General features: G+C 34.7%; 2 protein-coding genes across 7 annotated transcripts in view; both read left to right on the top strand.

The window, feature by feature from the left end:
* The window catches only part of tmem94 (transmembrane protein 94), a 51699-nt gene extending 47314 nt beyond the window's left edge, over positions 1-4385 (top strand). For both annotated transcript variants that reach the window (XM_056469222.1, XM_056469221.1), the window contains one exon: positions 442-4385. In XM_056469222.1, coding sequence (XP_056325197.1) covers positions 442-514 — 73 coding nt within the window. In that variant the 3' untranslated portion in view covers positions 515-4385. The remainder of the gene's footprint in view (positions 1-441) is intronic.
* A 3848-nt stretch (positions 4386-8233) lies between these two features.
* Positions 8234-25702, top strand: tdrkh (tudor and KH domain containing). 5 transcript variants are annotated; one of them, XM_056469865.1, is made up of 17 exons: positions 8234-8351; positions 8658-8746; positions 8824-8935; positions 10863-10958; positions 11874-12031; positions 13682-13773; positions 14477-14669; positions 16225-16364; positions 16450-16738; positions 17558-17724; positions 17811-17986; positions 18288-18352; positions 18435-18586; positions 19975-20088; positions 20175-20229; positions 25017-25105; positions 25210-25702. In XM_056469865.1, the coding sequence occupies exons 4-16, from the start codon at positions 10894-10896 to the stop codon at positions 25070-25072; spliced, it is 1722 nt and encodes a 573-aa protein (XP_056325840.1). In that variant the 5' UTR covers positions 8234-8351; positions 8658-8746; positions 8824-8935; positions 10863-10893; the 3' UTR covers positions 25073-25105; positions 25210-25702. The 5 variants fall into 5 exon arrangements, with proteins under 5 accessions (XP_056325840.1, XP_056325839.1, XP_056325841.1 ...); XM_056469864.1 differs by lacking the exon at positions 8658-8746; XM_056469866.1 differs by lacking the exons at positions 8658-8746; positions 8824-8935.
* Positions 25703-26385: the final 683 nt, after the last annotated feature.

The raw sequence follows: 26385 nt of genomic DNA, 5'->3' as shown, positions 1-26385 counted from the left end.
TATTTGCACAGGCCTTTGAATAACACTGTGCATGTGAATTCTTATATTGTGTGTATTTGTTGTCAAATTCACTTTGTTTAATTCTAAAGCTGTATTTCCACCTAGGATTGTATGTAATATGTAAATAAGGCTGTGTTTCCCACCCAATGTAATTAAAGTCACCATTTTTAGGAGAATTTGCTGGGAACAATGATGAAAATAAACATTAAACATTGACATTGTAATGTATTCTAATTCTTCATGAATAAAACAGTTGCTGGTAGATAACATATGACTGTAAGCAAAGTCTTTATTCAGTATTCATTCTTTGTGTTCAATCCATTCATGATTTTTCAAGGATTTTCTCAATTCACTTTGCATTCCAACTTCACATAAGTGTAAATCTATCCTACATGAAACACAAGTCACTAAACTCACAGCTAAATCTGTCTCTGATTTCAGGGTACGAGTGCGTTACCAGAAGAGGCAGAAGCTTCAGTTTGAGACGAAGTTGGGAATGAACTCTCCTTTCTGACCCGTGTCTGTCCTGGTCCTGTTGATTTGAGTGAGCGAGGAGATGAAGCTCCGCACGACTCCTTAAGGCCACAGAGGGCTGTGTTTTCTTCAGCGTCTTTGATTTGGGCTCATCTGTGCTGTGTGAGGGACGTTCATCTGCATGCTGCTGTGTTTTGGACAGGGTCATTTTTTAAGGGATTATTTTATTCTTCGATCCCTCTCGAAACCTAAAACTGCAAGATACAACCAACAAACAGAGGGCTAAATTAGCATGATTTTACTTCTGTCTTTTAGATTTTGTGAAATAATAGGGTTTTATCAATCTTTTCAGTTTCAAACACAAAGAGCTTTGACCTTTTTGTGCTTGTAGGACTTTTTCGTGCTGTTTATTTACATTGTCAGAAGCCTGTTTAAACAGGTTATAATGTGAATGTCATCGCCTCGGCTTACCTCATATTCAGAGGGGGAATATTTCATTCGTTTTATATTTAGTGATGCATACGTGAGTTTATTTATAACAATATATCAGCAGTTTAGCTGAGAAACGTCGCTTCCAGAATGTCAAGCTCATTTACTAGCTTACCTAGAATCAGTTTTATTTTCCAGATTGATATCAGATGAACTGCATGAGCATCATTTTTTTAGTCTTCTTTTAAACTATTTTTTACTCAAATTCAACCTGAGCACAGCTTTCCAGTCAAAGGCAGAAGGTTTCCACTTGAAATGTTCTCATTCTGTCATTTCAGAGGTTTTGAAATGTTTTTACATGTGATTGTCAGCCAGAATGTATGGAGCCAGATCAGTCTCAAAAATAATACATTTACAAAATCCAATGCGTAAGTTCAAAACTCAATTCAAAAATACACTAATCCAATTCGTAAATTCAAAATGAGATTCATAAATGCACAAATCCAATTCGTAAATTCAAGACACGATTCATAAATATGCAAATCCAATTTGTGAATTCAAAACAGGATTCATAAATACACTAGTCCAATTTGTGAATTCAAAACACGATTCATAAATACACAAATCCAATTCATAAATTCAATACACTATTAAAAATACAGTCAATTCGTAAATTCAAGACACCATTCATAAATACACAAATCCAATTTGTGAATTCAAAACAGGATTCATAAATACACTAGTCCAATTTGTGAATTCAAAACACGATTCATAAATACACAAATCCAATTCATAAATTCAATACACTATTAAAAATACAGTCAATTCGTAAATTCAAGACACCATTCATAAATACACAAATCCAATTTGTGAATTCAAAACAGGATTCATAAATACGCTAGACCAATTTGTGAATTCAAAACACGATTCATAAATATGCAAATCCAATTCGCAAGTTCAAAACACAATTCATAAATACACAAATTCAATTCGTTAATTAAAATCAGGATTCATTAATACACAAATCCAATTCATTTGGTGAAAACATTTATGATTTTCTTGCAAATTCACAAATTGTGTTGCATTTATGAATTGTGTTTTGAATTTTCAAATTGGATTTTGTAAATGTGAAATGTGCTGTGCCTGTATGAATTTCATTTTGTAAAAGTATTATTTTTGAGACTGATCAGGCTCCATAATAATGCACTGATCTTTTTTTTGTTTGTTTGTTTTGCACACATTTACACATGCATGAGGACAAAATCACTTTCCTGGATTTTTCACTGTACAGCAGTTTTTGTTAATAGAGTTGTTTTCAATGTTCTGCAAAATATCTAACTCTGACTGGGGTCGGGATTCTTTTAAATAGTATTTTTTGTAATTATTGTTTTCAACCCCATGCAGAGAAATCAGTGTTTATTGATAAAGAGGGATATTGAACTTTTACGCTGTTCTACCTCTTGCTGATTGCCTCATTATATATAATGATAATCTAGGCAACATCATGATTTTAATAGATTTTATTATTTTATCCACACTGGCTGCAGCTATGGAACATAAGGGGCTCACTTACAGATGTGCTGATTAACAAAAACACAACCAGCTAATCTCCAAATTACCAGCATTTCTTACTTTTTTCTTTTTTGTTTTTCCACTACTGGTGCAATACTCCAAACTTATGACCTGAACATCTGACTTTCCTTAGAATTTAAAGGGGTAGTTCACACAAAACTAAAAACTGTCATTTATGTAATCAAATGGTTACAAACTGCTTTAACTCCTTTCATTTACAAATCACATTTATTTATTTGTAATTTTTTTTTGTGGAACATTTTGTGGAATACATTTTCAAAATCCAATTCGTAAATTCAAAACATGATTCGTAAATTCAAGAGACGATTCAAAAATACACAAATCCAATTCGTAAATTCAAGACACGATTCATAAATACACAAATCCAATTCGTAAGTTCAAAATACAATTCATAAATACACAAATATTATTTGTAAATTCAAAACATGATTTGCAAATGCACAAATTCAATTTGTAAATTCAAGACACGATTCATAAATACACAAATATAACTCGTAAATTCAAAGCATGATTCATAAATACACAAATCCAATTCCTGAATTCAAAACAAGATTCATAAATACACAAATATAATTCGTAAGTTCAAAACGCTATACAATAATACTTAAATTTAATTCGAAAATTCAAAATAGGATTCATAAATACACAAAATTCGTACGGATCATAAATACACAAATATAGTTTGTAAGTTCAAAACACGATTCATAAATACACAAATCCAATTATTAAATTCGAGACATGATTCATAAATACATAAATAAAATTTGTAAATTCAAGACACGGATTAAAAAATACACATATATAATTCGTAATTTCAAAACACAGTTCAAAAATACACAAACCCAATTCGTAAATTCAAGACACAATTCATAGACGCAAATCCAATTCATAAATTTGAGACACGATTCATAGACGCAAATTCAATTCATAAATTCAAAACACGATTCATAAATACACAAATCCATTTCATAAATTCAAGACAATATTCTTAAATACACGTCAATTCAAAACAGAATTCATAAATACACAAATCCAATTCGTAAATTCAAGACACGATTCATAAATACATGTAAATTTAAACCAGGATTCAAAAATTCACAAATCTAATTTGTAAATTCAAGATATGGATAATAAATACACAAATAGAATTCCTAAGTTCAAAACAGGATTCATAAATACACAAATCTAATTCGTAAATTCGAGACACTATTCTTAAATACCCAAATAAAATTCGGAAATTCAAGACATGATTCACGAATACACAAATCTAATTCGTAAATTCAAGACACGATTCATAAATACCCAAATCTAATTCGTAAATTCGAGACACTATTCTTAAATACCCAAATCCAATTCGTAAATTCAAGACACGATTCAGAAATACACGTAAATTCAAAACAATTCACTTACAGATGTGCTCATTTACAAAAACAAAGACCAGCTAATCTCCAGATTACCAGCATTTCTTTCCTTTTTATTTTCCACTACTAGTGCAATACTCTAACTTATGACCTGAACATCTGACTTTCCTTAGACTTTAAAGGGGTAGTTCACACAAAACTAAAAATTGTCATTGATGTAATCAAATGATTTGAAACTGGTTTGACTCTTTCATTTACAAATTACATTTATTTACTAATTTATTTAGTGGAACGTACCAATCATTTTCATCTAAATAAGATCCAAAAATGCTTTGGAACAAAAAAAAACACAAGTATCTCCATCACTTTCAATGGTGTTGTCTCTTTAAGTTGCTGCTGAAGTTTCAGATCTTAAATGAATATTATGTACAGAGATCATGTGACCTTGTATTCGCAAAAAAAACCCGTCTTTCCAATGAGCCACAGTTTGTTCCCTTTTTTTACGTAATGAACCAAAAGATGTCTTAACTTATTGATTTCTTGTCTTTTTGTTCCTGTTATACTGAAATCATAAATACATACTGTAACCTGTAATCTAAATGTCTGTACATCTTAACGGCGAAAGATTGCTAGCTAACAGCCTTCTCCGTAATGCATCTAGAGATTGTCATAGGCACTGAATGTACATTTTTACAATGCATATTTCATGCTTTCTTCTCCTTTTCCTGCTCGTCTTTGCATTATGATGTATTTGGAGGTTCTGCTTCATTACATAACTGTTGCTGTGGTTAAATGTTTCTGCAACGATGCTTTTCATTCATATCAGAGGAATCCAAAAGTAGTCCTGAATTTGCTCTTTTCTTTCTTCTTTTATTTTTGCTGGATTATTGGTATAACGAAATGTAAAATGGCATATCGATATAGGGAGAGGTGTGTTTTATTAAGCACTAATCTGTTAAGTGCAAACTGTCATAACCTGAAGAGATGTTTAGGATACGGGTTTGTGAGCGGTGGTTTTGTAAAGTACGTTGCTAATTATCTTTTTCTCTACAATTGCATGAGAAAGACTGTAAAAATGGAACAGTTTCACTTGTTTTATTCATCCGCTGAATATTGAATATGTTGCCTCGGTCATGCATGGATTAGAAGCATTGTTGATTCTTTCTCCATTCAGAAAGGCTGTTGTTTTTAAGCCAGGGGTATGAATTCTGGCTCTTTTACGGGGCCGTAATGAAGCGCTCTGCTACATACAGTACATGCCTGAGCTGCAACCTACACTGATTGACTCAATACACGGATGTTTGCTATTTATGAATGTTCATAAGATTTATAAATGTTGTACAGTTTGTATTTTTTTAAGATGTCTTTAACATTGATTTTTCTCCTTCCCCGCAAATTATTTGTGAACCAATTTTATGTTATTAAATATGTTCATTTAAAAAAAATTGTGGTCTTTCAAAAGGTATTGAGTGATTCAGTCTTACTTGAAAATTTAAAGAACTACATTTCTGAAATGTTCAATCGATGAAAAAGGTTTTAACGCAATCTATGTGGTTATTTGGTTTTCAATGTAAATATCTTATCTACATTTTTAATGTTATTTAATGTTTAAAGTTATTTATGAGGACGAAACCTGCAAAAACAATAAATAAATCAATATGCAAATAAATGTATTAATTAATAAGCAAATCCATAAATCTCTGCATAAATAAAAACATTTTAAATTAAATGAATTAAATTGAATTAAATTCGCACATAAATAAAACTGAAATCATTGTATTTGGGAACAGATATGAGGTTATCAAGGTGACTACGTACCTGGGCTCTAAGGGTCAAACAACATAAAAGAAGGTCAAGAATCTTGATGTGATTCTGGAGTCAGATCTGAGTTTCAGTCGTCATGTTAAAGCAGTAACTAAATCAACATGCTATCATTTCAAAAACATTGCAAGAATTAGATGCTTTGTTTTCAGTGAAGACTCATGCTTTTAAGTAAGATAAAAGTTCATGCTTTTATCAGCAGCAGGGTGGATTACTGTAATGGACTCCTCCCGGCCTTCCCAAAAAGACAGTCAGACAGTTGCAGCTCATCCAGATTGCTGCTGCCAGGATTCTGATCAGAACCAGAAAATCAGAGCACATCACACCTGTTTTTAATCACTTTCGTTATTTGTTTTTATTTTCTTATACTTGTCTCTTTTATTCCTGTTTATGTAAAGCACTTTGAATTGCCACTGTGTATGAATTGTGCTATATAAATAAACTTGCATTGCCTTGCCTATAAAAATCCACAAATTCCTGCTTAAATAAATATATAAACAATTAATAGGGCTGGCAGATAAATAAATAAATAAATTACAGCTATGTTGTGAAATAAGAAAATGCTAAATTGAAAGTTGATTCCACCCCACCCTCCTCTTTCAAACGTTTTGGCCTTTTTAAAAGTAGTTCCGTATATACCATAGATATTTACATGTATATATCATTATATGTATATATTTACATGTATATATGTGTGCGTATTTACTTTTCGTCAATATGCTAATGAGAGGGTGTCTGTCAATCATCAGGAGGTGGTCTTTATGCCATCATTGGTTGATCTTTAGAAAAATGTTGCGTTCAGACACCTCTCATTAGCATATTGAGCTAAGGACAAGTAAATACGGAATTACGCTCAAAATTATTTATTGTTTTTGCAGGTTTCGTCCTCCATAGTTTTTGAAAATTCTTGATCTGAAACTACTGGAAAACCCATTGATGACTGATCATTGGTGATGATATATTGACTGGGAAACCATTTTTAAAAATGACTAAAAGTGTGAGACACTATAAACTGTGCAAGTGTAATCAAAATGTTCAGCCCCTTTTCACATTTCCGGGTTTCTCAGTTGCGGAAATCATCACAGTTGTGAAAACATAAAGTGCTGTGAATGAGAGAATACAACAAATAAAAACTCCACAACGATGTTATAGAGACGTTAAGAAAAAGGCAGAAAATTGTGTGAGGAGAATAACGCTAAATTTACTGTCCCATCCCATAGACGCTGCATTAGAAACGTCTTGCACAAGCGGTAATTCGTTTTTTTTGTAATTTGACACAAAGATGAAATAAAACATAAATAAACATAATAAATGTTCATACCTTTTTAAAAAAAATCTAAATATTAAAAACTTTCAAGGATTTAAGATTATGATGACCATTAAACGCTTCATGACAGACATAAAAATAAAAGGTTCCATTGACTGAAAAAGTTGATAAATGTCAGCACCAATAGCCTAGTGGTTAGTGCGACACATAGTACCGAGTGCTCGTGGTGACCTGAGTTCGATTCCTGGTTTGAGGTCCTTTGCGGATCCCTCCCCTATCTCTGCTCCCCACACTTTCCTGTCTGTACATCTCCACTGTCCTATCTATAAAGGTGAAAACCTCTAAATAGCAATTATATATTAAAGAAAAGTTGAAAATTGTATTAATTAATCATTAAGTGTCAGACCTAATCTGTGCAGGAAAAATTACATTTCATTCACTTGAAAGTTGGGCAACGTGGTGGCGCAGTGAGTAGCACAATCGCCTCAGGTTGCCGGTTCAAGCCCCGGCTGGGTCAGTTGACATTTTCATGTGGAGTTTGCATATTCGCCCCGTGTTCGTGTGGGTTTCCTCCGGGTGCTATGGTTTCCAAAAACATGGTATAGGGGAATTGAGTAAGCTAAATTGTCTGTAGTGAATGAATGTGTATGTTTCCCGGTGATGGGTTGCAGCTGGAAAGGCATCCGCTGTGTAAAAACATATGCTGGATAAACTGGCGGTTCATACCGCTGTGGCGACCCCAGATTATTAAAGGGACTAAGCCAAAAAGAAAATGAATGAATGACTTGGAAAGTTGTGAAATATTTGAACACTAGTAATAAAGCGTGGAAAACTACTAACTTTCCCAGAACTATTTGGGTTGTTTGACTGAAAAAGTTTTTAAAAAAATATTGGTGAAGTAGCATGCGACCCTATACCTGTACAGGAACACTATAGCTACTGACTGACTGAAAATAGTTTTCAAATCTTTAAAAAAATTACTCGTGTAGTCATTTATTGTTTCCTATTCCACTTTTTAAAACATTATTAAAATTGTACCTTTTGATAGAACTGAACAATATCCACTTTATTCTTTCTCGTTTAACCGTCAGTAAGGTATGAATCTCAGACATTATTATAATAGAAAGCTTTATGATGGATTGTGGATTGTGTGGCAGAGATCGTCCAATAGGGGGCGTTGCCGCAGTAAAGCCGTGCCGCAACATTAAAGACTGTGATTGGATCTTGTGACTGACATGCAGGATTTTGGCCAATCAGAGTTGAAAGGCTAACGGTGCACACTGCGTACTGCACGATGAAGTACTACGGCACCGCCGGTGGAGCAGCAGCAGCACATTGACTGGTGTCATAAGATCATTTGAAGGACTCTCTGCGTGCTTTACCTTACATTTCACACCGTTTTAGAGGTAAATATGTTGGAATGCCTGATTTAGAGCTGTATCTAGTTTTTGTGTTTGTATGTTAGCCGTACGGGAAATATGTAAGGTTGAAAACCAAAACGATGTTGCGGAGGCATGATGACCCAGACAAACAAACCTTTAACAGGTCGTTTTTAAGTGACATTTACAGCTGCAAAATCCACGACAGGTTGTTAAATGCAAGAAATCCACCGCACCCTGTTTGTGTGACATGACATCCATCACGAGCTAACAGACGCTGCATTGACAATTACAAACACGCAGAGTCACGTGCACGATTTCCATCCATAACAGGTCGTGTTTTAACTCTTTAAATGTGGATAAATCTGATTACAATGCTATGATACAACCACATCTTCACTGAGCAAAAGTAAAAACTTACAGTAAGTAAATGTAGACCAAACTCATGTATGTGAATAATATTTGTCTTGTAATCTTGTTTGTATTTTACACATGCTAGATCCAAAGTTTGAGGATATGCAATGAAGCAGATCTACAGGACGTGAAAAAAGACTAGTTTGGCCTACGTCAGTTTGTTTGGTTTTCTGATCCCATCCAAATCTGAAATTGAGGTAAAGTTGGTTTTATTTTTACACATTCATTCAGTGGCAGCTTGTGACATGCTCCCTATATTGTTTACCATGGTACTTTGAAAATTTGGTCTGAAATCACATGTGACCATGACCTGAAAACAACATTAGTGCTATTTGTCTGACTGTGAACAATGTTGTACTTTGACAGCCATTGGCTGCTAATGTAATTTCACTATTAAGGATTTGCAAAGTATACCTTTCTTAAATTATATTATTAAGGAGAAAGTCCAAATGTGTGAATATAAAACCAACTTTACCTCAATAAATGTGAGTAGCTTTTTGTGGGTCTGCTTGACAAGAAGTTATATTTGAGCAATTCCAGCCTTATGTATGCGACGTTTTGCACTAAAAACGTAAAACATAAATGAACAGGGAAAGTATATGTTAGCATTATATTGAAACATCTGTTTTTATTTTCCAAAATTAGTAACCCCCGAGTTAAGGGATCAGAAAAATATCAATCTGTAAACATTTTTTATATTTTAAATGAGGAAAATTAACATGCGTCATGGATGTGACCAAAAAAGTTTGCGAGTTTGCAGTACACAACATACTTTGTAGAAATTCTGTGAATTAAACTGCACAACCCCAAAGAAATAATGCTAATCAACATGGATAAGAGTTGGCTTACTATAGAACAAAAATGATCGATTTTGTTTTATTTAACACTTATTAGGTTCGTTATGAATGTGACAGTTGTGAAATTGGCACTTGTGTGACTTTGGTTAATCGAGTATAATTGTTTGAAAACATTGAGAGACATTTTTGAGTATTTTTGAGGTACTGTAAAATACAAGTTTACACAAACTTTCGCTATTTTGGTGAAAACGTAATTCTTTTCATGGCAAGGTTGGCATTTGCTCATTTATAGATTACTAATGGATTTTAAATGTGCGGATGGAGCTGTTTTTGGATTTATTTTTTTCCACAAGCTTTCTGAAATGTCATACTGTATAATCTTTGTTCTTTAAATTAGTCTTTATTTTGAGCGTCATTTAGATGATCATTTCATGTACTATACATTGCAATATAATAAAAAAATGGGTTGTGCAAATACTCACTTTTTCTAAATTTTATAGTTTTAGCCTTTTTTTTAGTAATTCATCTACTGAAATCTAATTTTAACAGTTTAGTTTACAATAACATGTAAAATAATGTGATTTTTTTAAATTTAATTATTTTTAGTTTTAACACTCTTCTAATTAATCATTTTTCTGGAAACCGATCTTATTTCAGAGACAAAAATTTCAAATAAACTTTGACATGGGTTTAAATGAAATGAAAAATACCTAAAGGCTGATTCACACTACATCATTAGACAGCAACAGACACTTATAATTTATCTTTGTCTGTTGGTATCTGTCTGAGCTTGTTTTTGCCCATTGAACATGCTGAATTGGCACCTGACATGCTGAAATACGGTGATTGTGTTTTTCAGTGGTGTGAATTGGACTCAACAGTGCAATTTCTCTATATTTTAGACCAGATTTTCGACAATATTGCTTTAAAATATAACAAAAGATGAGTTGTGTGAATGCTCACAACTACAAATAAACTTTGACATGGGTTTATAAAATGAAAGATTCCTAAAGGCTGATTCACAACGCATCATCAGACAGCAACAGGAACTTATAATTTATCTGTGACTGTTGGCATCTGTCTGAGCTTGTTTTTGCCCATTGAACATGCTGAATTGGCAGCTGACATGCTGTAATATGGTAATTGTTTGTCAGTGGTGTGAGTTGGCCTCAATAGTGCCTTTTCTCTGTATTTTAGACATAAGAATAATATGGTGCATTATTTACTTATTAGGGTCATTTAATATAGGGACCCCAAGTCTGGAGCTGAGGCAATGCAGCTGGTGTTTAATTACATTTCACTCTTTTGCCTGTTCCTCCTACTAAAGAGAGGCAGAACAGGCGTTTTGAGGGTCCAAGATGGACGTGGCAGTCCCTAAATCCTGTGTGTTTCTGAACTACAATCCCACTGCCCTGTTTTCAGAGTGAGAGTCATTTTGCATGGTGTTACTGCTGTGTGTGTGTTTGCAACATGGACGCCCTCCATCAATACTGTGCTGAAGCTGTGCTTTATCCTTCAGCTGGTATCATTGTCACTAAAAATGATTGTTTAGAGGTTTCATTAGCTTAAAGAGATTTGAGTTTTTGCCACTATTGCGAGTGCATTGTTGTGGTATTGTTCAACTTATAGCTTTGTTGTATGCTTGAAGTTTAACATCTAATTGATTATAGTTGTTAGGCCTGCACGATTAATCATTTCTAAACTGAAATCCCGATTTGAAAAGGTAAAATTGGTAAACTGCATCAAATATGGTAACACAAGCACATAGTTTTTGACATTTCTGACAGTTTGTAAGCACATTACCCTGAATGTGAAAACTAACACAATCTAAATGTGAAGGTGTTCTTGTTGACATGTTGGATTTAATGTATGCTCTTTGCACTTTAATGACAAAAACGTTTGCTGTCGTTGTTTCAACCAATTGGATTAGATTTTTTTTTTCTTCAAATCGTGCAGCCCTAATGTCTGGACCATGTTTGAAGCATCTGACATGTTCCAGAAAAGTTCTCCACAGGCTTTAATGTCCAAAATCCAATTACAGAGGCATTAAAATCTCAGTTTTGTGATCTTTTTCTCTTTATTAAGCCAATTAGGTAACAAAAATTAGTCTAACTAATAAACGAGTGCTCCGATATAAGAACACTTGATTCTGTAGATTTTCTGGCTACATTTGCAGTTTGTTCTGGGATTGAAAGGCAACCTGAAAACTCATACTTGCTGCATCAATCATTCATTCATGCTGCATGGCACTACCACTATGGCCCATGTAAAGTCATACATGGTGCAGCAGACTGGAGTTAGTCCGACTATGGGTCTTACAGTTTTTTTGCATTTCTAGGTGGAGTTTACCAGTTATTCCCACCCAGGTGATGGCTGCGGTGCAGGATGGACCATGGAAGAGCCTGAGCTCCGGGAAGAAAGCGGCTTTGGCTGCTGGCATCTCGGTTGGAGCAACAGTTGGATACCTAGTTTATCGTCACATTCGAAACAGCAGTGGTGGGTTTTAAGCTTTTTAATGTAACTTTTAAAGGTGCAGTATGCAAGTTTGACACAGTGGTTGAACAGTACACAATAGAAGGAATATTTTCCATATTAAAGTTTTTTTTAAATTTTTAGAAACGGCTTCTATTTTTTTTTTGCAGCTGAACAACAGAAAACTCACAATGATTATCTCAGGTACACCTCATGTGCTTTATTCAATGTTAAATGCTAATGATGTGAGTTTGAATTGTTGAAATAGTTTACCTCAGATCTTGAAAATAAAATTGAAAATTTTTGCATAGCTACACAGTATATATCAAAGATCACTGAGAACAAAAAGAAAAAGAAGACAGAAACGTGTTACATGGCCCCATAAATGTCCAACTTATATTAAGCTGAATCATATAACGGTCAGCCTATAGCTAAATGTTGAAAATTGCTCATTTTATTTTTATAAAACATTTGTCAAAACGTATTGATATTTTATTGAGTAAAAACAATACCCACATTTAAGAATCCATATTTATTTTATTTATTCATTCATTTGACTTGTTGATTGGTGCATACATATACATACATACAAATATGTCTAACCGGGCTGAGAACGGTTTGTAATCATGCTGCGCCGTTCCAGGCTCAGTGGAGAAACAACTGTAATTGTACCGAAGTGTTCTTAGAACGGTTTGGTACGATAGTGGAAAAGCGGCTTTACATACAGCACCTTTAAATATCAAAGTGCATGAAACATTTTACTGTTTTGCTACTGTTCTTAGCTGCTTGAAATGTGTTTTCAGTGACTGCCATCTTAGGTTTGTGTATAATGCCAGCCTATGGTCTTCGTTGGCTCCTAAGCAGCATCTACTTTGATTCTCCAAAAGCCTGATTTAAATTTCGCCGTACTCCACAGCGTGTCTTTTAAGTAGCCAATGCAATTGTGAGCATTTATACTTGTGCATAACACTTCTGAAACACTAGTAGGAAGTGGGGTTTCTATGTTCCACTGTGTTGTGTTTCTTTCCTGGTGCTTTGGGTTTATGCCAGAAATGCATGCAGTGCTACTGTAGAAGTAGCTCAAAATCATTCAAGGAAAAAAGAGGAGGGAACCAGTCAATGGTCAACATATTTAACAATAAAATAAACAAAACAAAAATATCCAATAGCTCCCTCGCAGAAGTTGAGACTTGTTAAACACTCGCTCTGCTCTCATGGCTCTAAGCCCTGCCTACACTCGTCAACAATACCAAGCCGACCAGTCACAGATCTTGTGCTCTACGTCATTGCGATGTGTAGTTACATTTTTTTTTGAGAGGTGCATATCAGGGTATGACAAAAGATAAGCAATTGTGCGAAGAGCCTACCACGTGCACTCGATGCTGAAATATTAATCTGGCCTTTAGACAGTGTGGTTGGAGTATAGCTGAGGCCTAGAAGAGTGTGGTTCATGTTAAATTTAGAATTTACTTCCAAGGGAAGAGGAGACTTAAATTGATTTGGTAATTGAATGGTATGTGCTTGTTTAGGAGTTATTTAATTTTTATAAGTCGATATGGCCTTTACATCACATGACAGCAGAACTAACAACAAACAACCAAATGATATCGTTTGGGATTTTAGAGTGATTTTATATTAATATTGCTTATTTCTTTCTTTCTGTTTGTTCTTTAGAGCAGTGCCAAAGCAAAGAGGAGTCCAGAATATCTGTTCCCCTTGACGTGTATCGATCTATTGCAAGATATCAGAGCGCCTTTCTGGACATAGTGAGTTTGTTCTTCCTTTTTTATACGATGTATGTTTTTGTTTTTTCTAAGGCTATACAATTATGTACAATATACTGTTCAAAAATGTGTGACCTTTTTAAAAGATACCAAGACTGCAATTATTTGTCCAAAAAATACAGTAAAATACTGTTATTTTTTTTCTTCTAATTATATTATATAAATGTATATACAAATATTTATCTCTAATGTCAAAGCTTAATTTTAGAATTATTCTTTAGCGTCCTCTGTGTCTCATAACCATTATGAAAGCATTCTAGTATGCTAATTTGATTTGTTAATGTTTTTATTAAGCACACTATAAACGTTTGATTGTTTTTGGACTAATTTAAGACATCCAAATACAAGTATTTTCTCCCAAGAAATTCATATTGATCCCAAACCTTCACTAGTGGAAGTATGGTGTGTGTATTTATTGTGTATGAAAAAGCTGGCCAACTGTGCGATTTAAATGGCCTGTGTTTCATATTTTGGATGACTTGAATAAATCTGTAAAGAATAAAAAAAAATCTTAATCTTGAAATAATGGAAAAGTGTACTATAGTTGATGATAAAGATAAAATATTTGTAGGTGTGACAGCTGTGAAGTCCAATAAAATATTAGTTAGTAAATATGAGCAATACAAACTAATAGGTGAGAAGAAATGTGTGATTTACAAACTCTTTCTAACTGATGTCTGTGCAGGTGAATCAGAAGTCTGGTGCCCAGATTAACGTGCTGCCGAACACTGAAGAGCAGAGCATGGTCAATTTTCTGATCCAGGGCTCACCAGAACAGATTCTCATAGCTCAGTGTGCACTGGAGAAACTGGCCACCGACTGTGAGGTCATCACTGATGTCATAGACGTGCCTCAGACAGCATTTGGACGGATTATAGGTTGGTGTATGGTTTATTTCAAAGAGGCTTTATGTTTTCAATAATTAATAACTGTATTATTGCAAAATGTGTGCGTCAACAACATTTAAAAACATTTTAAACATGTGACACTCACTCTTCATCACATTTGATGATGATTGATGATACTAGCGAACTGACCAGACCTTTTATTCCCGGTTGCTTTGCGCACGTCTGGTCTTGTTGATATGATTATACACGTGACTACCGGGACATGTTAATGCGCGCAGCTGTCAATCAATATTGGTGGGCTAGGGGACCGCCCTCCTATGTCAAGTTGCGGTCGATCTAAAAACCGCTTCAATTGGTCCACCATTTTTATGTTGTTAAATTTGGAAAAAAAAGAACTGGGTGTGTTTATATCACCCCAATATGACTGTCTATACACTATGTCTACACGCATGTCTGTGCAAACAGCTTGACCATAGGTGCCCTTTAAAGGGATGGTTCAGCCAAAAATGAAAATTCTGTTAAACACTGATTCAAAACTATTAACCACTGACTAGGCATGTGATGATGACTGGTTTCAAGGTTTACGGTGGTTTTGAAAAGTCAAGGTTTTAAAACCGTTAATTTCCTGTTATATTGGATCTAAGATATTTGTACGTTTTTTTTATTTTTTTTTTTTTTACTTTTTTTTTTTTTTTACGATGATTTTGAGTTTTGTTAGGGCAACAGTATCTCCAAAAGAAAAGTAGCCTCCACATCAAAAGCTACTGGTCGACCACAATTCAGGAAACCGCTTGTTCCCAAAAAAGCAAATCACTTATAAACCAACATCCAAGCATGCTGTACACCTGAACAGTGTCATGGCTTACTTCTATCCAGAGAAAATAAAGGTATTCAAAGATGCCTTTTCAAGTTGTGTTTTTGAAACTAATGAAGACCGCAGAAGTCAATGATTTATTTTAATTATTTAGCCTTATTTCAATTATTTATGTTAAAATAAAATATATCTGGTTCAATGGGGAAAAAGTTGTTTTTTACTCAGACAATTAAAAATAACATTTTAGAGCAGTAATCACAATATTGTGGAACCGTGATATTTTTATCCAAGGTTATCATACCATCACAATCACATACCAGCCCATGCCTACCAATGACATCCATAGCAAGCAAAAAGGTGCTTTGGATGTCAGTGCTGCTGGTTTTCAACATTCTTCAAAAAGTCTTTTATTTTCAACAGAAAAAAACTCAAACAGGTTTTAAGTAAACAGTTCTTCAGAATTTTCATTTGTGGGTGAACTATCAATTTAACTTTTGTATTGATTATTTTATTCCAATGTTTGTTTTTTTTATGTTTTACTTGTTAACTTAGTTAAAAATAAAATGTTAATTATTTAAAATTCTGTCTCGTATATTTTTAAGTTTTCTCCAAAAAGTCTATGAAATGTAGAATTCAAATTGAGTGAAAAAATCTATTTGGATTCTACATATAGTCCCTAAAGGTGTCCGTTTTCATATTTTCTGAGTCTTTGTGGTTCACATCATTCTATCAGCATGTAATCTCTTATTAAGTTTGAAATGTTTTCTTCAGGTCGTGGTGGAGAGACATTGAAGTTCATAAACCGAGTGTCAGGGGCGAGAGTGAACTGCTCCAAAGATCGTGGACGCAGCTTGGAGGAGAACGGCAAGATCACCATTACTGGCACACGCAAAGAAATTCAGAGTGCTAAGGTGATATTTTGACATTCGTGTGGTTCATTGAAAATGTTTTCAGGTTTTGTGCAGTGAGTAAGAGCTGGTGCTTTTTTCCTCTCAGGAGATGATTATGGAGAAGGTCATCGAGAATGAAACCGTACGGAAGCGGATAAGCCAGGCTTCTGCTCTGCGTCAGAAGAGAAAACCACCAGAAACCCAAGGACCTGAGAATGAATTATTAAAGCTTAATGGAAAAGATTTGCCTTCCCCAGTGAATGAGCTTAAACAAGAGGTGCCTGTTACGGTCAATGGTTATGTGGACAGCACTGATACAGCTGAAAACTCCCTCAGATCAGAGGACGAGGAGATCCTCTCTCCACTCTCACCTCTGGAAATCTCCAAGTTTGAAAGTAAGATTCACTATTTTTCTCAACTCTCAATTTTTCTTAAAATGACTTTCTCTTGTGGCTCCCCCTTTTGGTTGATAAGTTCAATTGCTGGATACCAATAAAGCAGATGCACTGTTCTGCTATAGGCATTTTATACACATTCTTGGCAGGGGACAGGGCTGTGTGCACTGGGGTGCTCACCCAAAGTTAAATACCTGATTTCAGGAGGAAGATCAGATCTGTATCAGATCGGTTTATGCACAACATCTGGTTTGGACTTAAACTTGAAGTTGAATAAATAATAAAAACATTTTTTTTGGGATAAACTGTCAATTTAAAAACAGGTTTTGATACGTACTCTGTGATATGGCTGAAAAGTTAATCAGAGTAAAGTATGAACATTTTAAGTGTCCTCTCTTGCTTTATGTCAAAAATAAAAGCTGGAATAAATCAATAAATGGAATAAAGTTAGAAAATTAAGTTGGTTTGTACTTTAAAATATATAATTATAAGGCATTTATCTTACAGAAAATAGTAATTTGAAAAATATAAATGCATTTATTGCTTTTATTTTTGTTTTATCATTTTTTTGTTGTTGTTGACAAATATTTATTCATATATAGCAGTCTCTTTTCATTTCAAAATGTTGCTCTTCTCCTTGCATTGAAAAGATGCTGTCCTGACAGCCTGAATTCCCGCCCTAGCTATAATTTATATGTTATTTACCAGTCTATTGGTATTAAAGATGGCTATGTGTGTCACAACACAAGCTGCAATTATTTAGCGGAGGAAACTTCAAAAACAGCAAAACATGATATCTCATAACTCATTTCTGATCAGTTCCTAGTCCAGACCTGAGCTTCCAGCCTGATGAGCATCTAGAGGTGTATGTGTCTGCTTCAGAGAATCCTCAACACTTTTGGATCCAGATCCTGGGCGTCCGTTCTCTACAGCTGGACAAACTGACGGCCGAAATGAGTCGTTTCTACAATGGTGATTCCTCACAAGTACGTTTGCATGAGTCTCTGATTATATGGAATATATTTTTCATCTTTGTTTGTTAGTGACTATACAGTTTATAACCCTTCTTCAGGAGCATAGAGTGGAGACTATTATAGTTGGAGACATAGTGGCTGCTCCGTACAGAGATCACGGCACGTGGAATCGCGCACGAGTGTTGGGAATTGTGGGATCAGGCCTGGTGGATTTGTATTATGTGGACTTTGGGGACAACGGGGAGCTTCCTCGGGAACATTTACGAAGCATGAGGTACATGAGAGGTGAAGCGGCTGGTTTTAATGTGGTGATTTTTTTTTTTTTTTTTTTTTTTTTTTTTTTTTTCCACAACTTATAGTTGGGTAAGCTTAGGCTGCATTTACATGGTTCAGGTGATTTCAATTCCGATTTAAAATTTTTTCTCTCCATCTATATCTGACAATATAAAATCTGTGTTTAAATTCTGATTTAAAGTACTTGATGATTATATAGCTTTTAGTACCATTTTTGTCATTGGGTCTCTGTATTCTTGTATATTCTTATTCTGAGTGTGTGTTAATTTTGTGGTTTTTAGAAGTGACTTCCTGAGCCTGCCTTTCCAAGCCATTGAATGTAGTCTCGCAGGGGTTCGACCTGAAGGTAAATTTAAAAAAAAAAAGTGACGTTTAGGTGTTTATCTGTAAGGTTTCATCAAGAGCATAAAGATTTGTTTTTGTTTCAGGAGAGGTTTGGACTGAAGCAGCCCTGGATGACTTTGAACGCATGACATTCTGTGCTGAATGGAAACCTTTACTGGCTAAACTCTACAGCTACTCTCATTCTGAGATCTCATCCTGGCCTAGTGTCAAACTCTATGACAACAGCCAGGGAAAGGTCCGAGATCAACAGCACAACTCACTTTGTCAATCTGTTTGTTGGTTATATAACAAGACCTATTGTTTTGAAAGGATTTGGTAATAAATTGTATAAATGTGAAATCATGTCACATTCTGAAAAATTATTCTGAGGAAAACAAGTTTCTTGACAACACCATTGTAATTAATTTCCAATTGATCATAAAATGGCAAGGTTGACAAAATATGATTAAAAAGAAAAAAGTACATTTGATACAGCACTGATAATTAAAAAAATGTGAAAAGAAAATAATGTTCGAATGAAAAATTAATGATGCCTCTCAAAATTCAAATATTTTGTTTAAATAATGGATGAATTGATGGATGGAAATAGATTATTGATGGATGGAGAGATGAATGGATAGATGGATGGATGGATAGATAGATGATGGATATAGATAGATGGATGTATAAAGATAGATGATGGATGGATGAAAATAGATGAATGGATGGATAAATAGACTATGAATGGATGGTGATGGAGGGATAGATTGGATGGAGATAGATATATATGGATGGATAAATGGACGATGAATGGATAGTCGATGAATGGATTGATGGATGGATGGATCAATAGATAGATAGGCGAGGGATGGATGGTGGATCGATAGATGGATGGATGGATGGATGGATAGATAGATCTAGATAAATGGATGGATGAATATAGATAGATGATGGATGGATAGACGATGGATGGGTGGGTGGATGGATTTATCAATAGATAGATTGATGGATGGATGGCTATAGATAGATGATGGATGGATATAGATGGATAATGAATGGATATAGATAGACCATGGATGGGTAGGTGGGTGGATGGATGGAAAGACGATGGATCAATAGATAGATAAGAGAGGGATGGATGGTAGATAGATAGATGGATCTAGATCAATGTATGGATAGACGATGGATGGATATGGATGGATGGATGAATGTAGATAGATAGATGCATGGATGTGGTTGGATGGATGGATGGATATAGATGGATGAATGTATGGACAGATAAATGATGGATAGAAAGATAGATAGACGATGAATGGATTGAGATGGATGGATAGATTGATGGATGAGTGACTTGTATAGATAAGTGATGGATAGATAGACAGACAGATAGATATTTATTTATTTATTGTTGGCATTGTTAGTACTGTAATGTGTTTTTGAGGTACAGTCAAGTGCAACTTGTGTGTTGCCTCCTTCTATTTTAATGTAATCTTTTATAAATGTTCATTAGGTTCATTATTCATTAATATTTAAAATAACCTACAAACATTATTTTCTAATTCATTTGTAATAAATTAAAATTAGCTTGTATATATATATTTCTTCTCCTCCAATGCATAGAATTTTTTTTTTCTTTTGTCTCAGGCTGTGGATCTTGGTAAAGAATTGATTCGTCTCGGTCATGCTGTGAGCTGTGAAGATGAAGGAAATGGACTGAGGGGAGACTGGGATGAGTCCAGATCACTGCAGAAGATGCTGGTAAGACGCATCACGCATGTAAATTGTTATACAGTGTAATGCAGTTTTAAGCAGCACTAAGGTAAACTTGGCTTGTATTTTAACAGGATGACATGACTGGAGCCACATCAGAACTCAGTATGTCCTGCATCAGTTTATCAGGTATGTTTACTCAAATGTGTTGAGATGATTATTGTTATTATAATTATATATGTACAATATATACAGATGTGGACAAAATTATTGGTACCCTTCCATTTGAAAAAAGAAAACCCACAGCAAGGTCGCTGAAACAGTTTGAAAGTTAAAACCAAAAAAAGTAAAAATTAACAATTATCGAAAGTAAATGAAGGAAAATCAGATATTGCTTTCCAATTGTGATTCAAACAAGGCTTTAAAATGGATAAACTAATGAAACTGGCCTGGACATAATTAAAGGGTAATTTTTGTCTACATCTGTGTATATACAGTGCTCAGCATATATGAGTACACCCCTCACAAATCACTCAATTAAATGTAATATATTCTATAGGAAGCTTTACAAGATTATATTTGTGCATATACATTAGATTAGTCAGTACTGAAGACAAATCTAGAGCTAATTTACCAAAATATTAATTATGATAAATGTATATGTTAGGGGAAAATATTAAACAAAAAAATTAAAAAGAGCAAAATTCAAGAGTAACAAAAAGTATATGACATTTTGTTTAAATGTTGTAGTGTGTAATGTGTTTTTCAGTATTTTGCATGAATTAAAATGTACAATCTTTGTATTACTAAAGATGTTTGGCAACAAAAAAAAAATATTTTAATAAATATATCTATTTAATTAATCTGTTTTGTTCAAATGCACCAAACTATATTACCTATATTCATTGAGAAATGGATAAAAATATTGGTTTTCAAAATAGGATGTACACATTCATGCTGAGCTTGTGTGTGTGCGTGCGTGCATGTGTGCGTGTGTGTGTATGTGTACATGGTTTAGTCGGAAACTGCCATTGAATAGGTTGACTTTTTTGTATTTCGGTTATCAATTAATCACAAAAAGTGGGTATAGACAAAAATATTAAGTAGCACAATTGTTGTTATTATTATTAACTTCCATTATTAATAATATTAATAATAACTAATGTTTCTTGAGCACCAAATTATTGATTATATTATATAGTCATGTGTCACTAAAGTTGCTAAAAAGCAGCGCTAATGATGGTTGGTAAATGTATCTTTGCCATGCCAAAAATAAATAGTTTTACAGTGTAGTCACAAGAAAAGTTTAATGATAGATAGACACAGACGGACAGACTTTCCAAAAAATATTTTTTAGGTATGACGAGACACTAACGGCTTGCCTTTTGCAGCAGTGTTTTAATATATATTTTTTAAATGTTCATTGTTTTGTATAACTTTTATAGATAACAATAAATATAAGGTTTCTTGAGCACAAAATTCTTAGTTATATAATGTCACTGAAGAAGCTAATGATGGCAAATAAATGTATCTTTGCCATCCCAAGAATAAATTGTTGCAAGAACTTTTATTATAATAAATTGTACAATTTATTGTACTAAATTGTAATAAAATTTGTGTTATTTATTTGGTCACTTTATTTTGGTCCGTTTGTTGATTTTAACTTGCATTGCATCTACATGACAACTAATTCTCATTAGGTTATAAGTAGACTGTTAGGTTGGGGTTAGGGTTAGTGTGAGTTGACATGTATTTACAAAGTTTCTTATAGTCAGTTAAATGTCTGTTGAAGGAGAAGTGTCAACAGATATTAAGCAGACAGTATACTAATACTCAAATGGACCATCAAAACGTGTTATCATTTCTTTTTAAAGTTTTGAACAGTAGTGTATTTGAGTTGAGTGTTTAACCAGTTGTTGCGGTGGCGTATGTGAAGGTTCACCATGGGTAAACAATCACCTGGAAGGCTCTTCACGTCTCTCGAGCTCTATAGAGTTGGAGCGAGCCGACGTAGACCAGACTTCAAGTTTTAAACTCCTGTCTTCCTACTCCCTGATCCACTCCACTCCATCTCAAAACTTGAGTGACCTGGTCAGCCAAATCCTTGAGACGTCTTCATCCATGCAAGACCCTCCAGTCCAATCCAACAGCTTAACTCCTGCATCACCATTACATCAGCTGGAAATCTCCTCCTCATTTTCCTCTCCATTCTATGTGGAGACTGTGACATCAGCGCTGGATTCATTCACTCTCAATGATGAAGTCTTCCTCGGATCACATTATTACGGCAGGAACGAGAAGACGACGTCCAGCGCGTCAGAAGACACGGGTTTGTCTTATACGCTGGAGAGTCACAGTGAAAATACAGAGAGCAGCAACAGCAGTGATGGTATTAGGGGAGTGTGGTATTACCTCACTTCCTCTAGAGACTCGTCTGAAGCGTCTCTCAGCACCACCTTGCCTCATTCATCCACCACATCTTCATCTTACTCGACTGAGGCCTGTGAGGAGAGCACTGCATCCTCTGGGTCTGTGATTGAACTGAGTTCAAACTCATCCAGGAGCGTTGAAGATGCTAAAATAGCACTCGAAACAGATAATCAGAATTCAGAGCCAGAGATTATCACACTGAGTGACAGTAGCAGCTCTGGGAGTGAATTCGTTAACATTTCTGAGGAGCGTGAACATGAGTCTGTGACGGGAGGATATTTAGAGGAATCAGATCCACTAAACTGTGATGTGAGATGCCAGACGGCAGGCTTTAATGAGGATGTGCTGTATAATAAAGCTGAAAGTGGAAGAAGAGGAAGTGGACTAAAAAACATGGGTTTAAAAAATAATACAGGAGAAAATGGAGACAAGTCAACAAGAGGTGGAGGTTTTATATATATAATTTGGTGGTATAATAGGGCACGTTGGATTGATGTGGGATGTGACTGGTTTTTCACTGACACCTTGCTAATGCTAAATGCGACAGAGCACAACTGGGACTTTATTTACACATCACATGGCTCTGGGCTACAATGTGGGCTTCAAAATACTTTTATTTTAGCAAACGTCTCTAACAAAGTGAAGTTTCATAAACTAATTTCGAGAGGAGCACGTGATATTATTGAGCACGTCTGGCCACTCATCTGTAATCAGTAATAATCCAATCAGAGTGATCCTAGGATCATTTTCTCCCTACTGCTCTATCTTTGTTTGGAAGAATCCCCCCTTCCACCCCATCTCCTCCTTTTCCTCCCTTTTCTAAAGGGGGAGCTCTCGAAACCTATCTGATCTCGGATCTCCTGATATGCTTATCGACCGGGCGGGAGCCCTGGGCTCAAATATCTCTGAGCTCAGGGTTCTCTCCCGGGACATCATGCCAAACCTGCTTTAAACGCCAAGCATATCTAAGTGGGAACTCTTAAAATGCTTTTTGTTAACCCAGGCAACCCCAATAAGTTTATATTTTTTTAGAATATTAAGATTTTTAGCTCAATCTGTGGTACTTGCAAATGCAAATCAGTAGCCATGTTTTCATCCAGCCATTTTTATCTAAAAAATGTGATAAGGGGAAGAGGAGAGGGAAGGGGGAACAGTTATGTCTGGGCACGGTTTAAGACAACCATGCCTAGTGTGCGTACATCCTAAATTACAAGTACAAATTCATTTTTAGGTGAACTGTCCCTTTAAGTGTTGATTTTTAAAGGTGCTGTAAACCAAGGACATTTTTAATAATGCCAAAAAATGTAGGAACATTTACAATTCACAAGTTACATATGCACAGTCACACTTGCATGCCAATCTTTTTAGTCGTTTTGTGCTTTTTTTTTTTTTCTCCCCACTTCCCAATTCTATTTTTGTACCCATTTCCCTTGGCCCTTGAAACAGAGTGTGAAGGGGAAGTGCTTCAAAATTTACCCCTAAGAATTGGGGCACCATTACAACACCTACACATGTCATCATATGTCATAGCAATCTCTTGCTTCATATGAGATCAGACGATGGCGACTGCTGTAGTTATTCCAGTTGCTTTGTTTTTTGGTATTTTTCTTCAGGAAATCACTGAAGGCATACATCATGTTATCATAATGATATAATGTGGCAATAAGATCATAACTGTACTGTGCATTTACACCGTGGCCATATTCATCTATGTAAACACACCAAAACAACATTAACATTATAGCAGACACTGTTAAACGCTCATCCCCAGCCACTAGACTTTTTGACAGGGTATTCGAGTGTCATTGAGTGACAGAATGTTGTGGGACTACTATACAGGTGATATTATTATGGATTAAAGATAGCGAAATTTTGCGTTTTTTATTTATTTATTTATTTTTTTTATTAATTTTTTTTTTTAAGCATGACGTAAAACATGACCACCGTTATGAATGTATTAAAACATGTGCTTGTTTGTTGTAAAATGACGTAATAATGACAAAAAATACTCATTTGTGCACCTTTTTTTGTACCTGTTGGTTTCAAGTGTGGTCCTAAAAAAATCTCAGTTTTAAGGGCTATCTAGCTCTTTCCCTTAGCCCTACGCCTTCAAGATAAAGAGAATTGGGACACCACTACCCCTTCACGTGAACACACAAAACAAGGGGTAAGGGGAAGGGCTAAGGGGTAGAATTGGGATTGGGTCTTAGGATAGATGCAGTACAAAAAGAAGTGTTATTTGAATTGTCAATTATTTTTGTAGTTATTTGTATACCTTAATATTTTAAGTCTTTTAGGACAAAATTTCTGTTGTAAGATTGAATTTAATTTAGTACTTAAAAGTAAAAATGAGAAATATAAATGTTATATGAACTCTTTACATCTCATTTACAGTCTAAATACAGTCCATATTTTAGCCCATCGCACTTCAAACTGCCTTGAAAACTTCCAGTTCCTTTTGAGTTACTAAGTTATATATAGTCAAACTGTGAGCTTTACTCTGTAGCTGTTTTTCTGTAATCTTTTCTTCTCTGCTGTTCTCTCAGAAGTTGCCTCTATTTCCGGAAGTGTGGATGACACTATAGATGAGGAGTTCAACTGACAGAAGACCAAAGACGTGTATGCCTTGATATTGGTAAGTGAACATCAGTAGATTCTCACAGATATTGTTTTGATGCTCGTGTATAATATTCTGTTTAAGAGCAGATGATTGATGTAATGATGTCACCGTTTCTCCAGCGACCAGTTCTTCTCCTCATTCAGCACATGCTTCCCGTCTCTGAGAAAGAGCCTTACTTGACAACGTCACTCGCTCAGGCTGCCTGTATTTACTACATTCGTTCTTATATGAACAATGGGTTTCATAGTTTGTAACGTTTTGGTACATCAGTTTGTTTTTTGTTGTTGTTTTTTTACAGTTTACACTTTTGTTCACATTGTGTTCACCTCAGTTACATATTAAACTGTTTTCATTGATTGTCAGAGAATGGACGGTTGAAGAGCAGAGCTCAGGGAACTCAGGATTGAGTTGGGGAAACTCAGTATTGTTGCATTGTAGCACCAAAGTTCCTTTGGTTTTCTTTGGTAATGTGATGGTTAAGTTTTGTTTATGGGTTATATTTTTGTACTCATTTTCTGTCAATATTATTTATGTTGTGCATTGAGATTTATTACATTAAAAGCTATGGTATATATGTGTATACAATTAAATAAAGACTATTATTATACATCATATTCTACTTTTTGTTTTGTGCATTTTGTGTTGCTATAAAAGGATTGGGGAAATGGATATGTTTCAATTTTTTTTTAAATAAAATTACAGTAATACAAAAGCTGCCCTAAATTATGCAAGATGTTATGGGTAAAGTGATTGAAATCAGCAGGCACTGACAACAATGCAGGAAACATGGATGATATGTCTTTTTGTATTTAAAGAAAACAGACTAACCACAGCCATTGTGAAGTGTTCTTGATAACTGAATTAATATTTTAACACCAAGCACATAAATAATAGTCAGCTTCATGAACAAGATTATTCATTAAACTTCTTGGTTTTTGTCTAAAATATTTCAATTTTGTGTGCTATAAAGTTTTGTTTAATCGTAGATAGATACTAAAGTTAGAGATAGATATGTGTGTTCAATGAAAAATAGCCCTGATTTAAATATATGTGCAATGATGAATGCTTGTTTTTATATGTGCAGTGATAAACATTTTTATATGTGCAGACATAAACATGTACACAGCAAAATCTGTGTATCTACAGCAATCTAACACTTTCTGTTAATAAGCAAAAACACAGAAGAGAAACACAAAACTACAAGTGACTTAAGTCAGTCTTAGACGAAATCAGCTGAAATATAATACATTGAATCTCTCAAAATGTCAGCAGAGGATCATTAAGCAACTCCACAA

Source organism: Danio aesculapii, chromosome 12 (assembly GCF_903798145.1).
Source record: "Danio aesculapii chromosome 12, fDanAes4.1, whole genome shotgun sequence".
Taxonomy (NCBI): domain Eukaryota; kingdom Metazoa; phylum Chordata; class Actinopteri; order Cypriniformes; family Danionidae; genus Danio; species Danio aesculapii.
The sequence above is the reverse complement of the archived record's forward strand: the minus strand, read 5'-3'. Positions and strand labels throughout refer to the sequence as shown.

Bases quoted from the DNA above. Each gene is read 5' to 3' on its own strand.
- tdrkh (XM_056469866.1), top strand. From the start codon at position 10,894: ATGGACGTGGCAGTCCCTAAATCCTGTGTGTTTCTGAACTACAATCCC. The intron at 16,365-16,449 runs GTGATATTTTGA...TTTTCCTCTCAG, and splicing joins AAGAAATTCAGAGTGCTAAG to GAGATGATTATGGAGAAGGT. The intron at 18,587-19,974 runs GTCCGAGATCAA...CTTTTGTCTCAG, and splicing joins ATGACAACAGCCAGGGAAAG to GCTGTGGATCTTGGTAAAGA.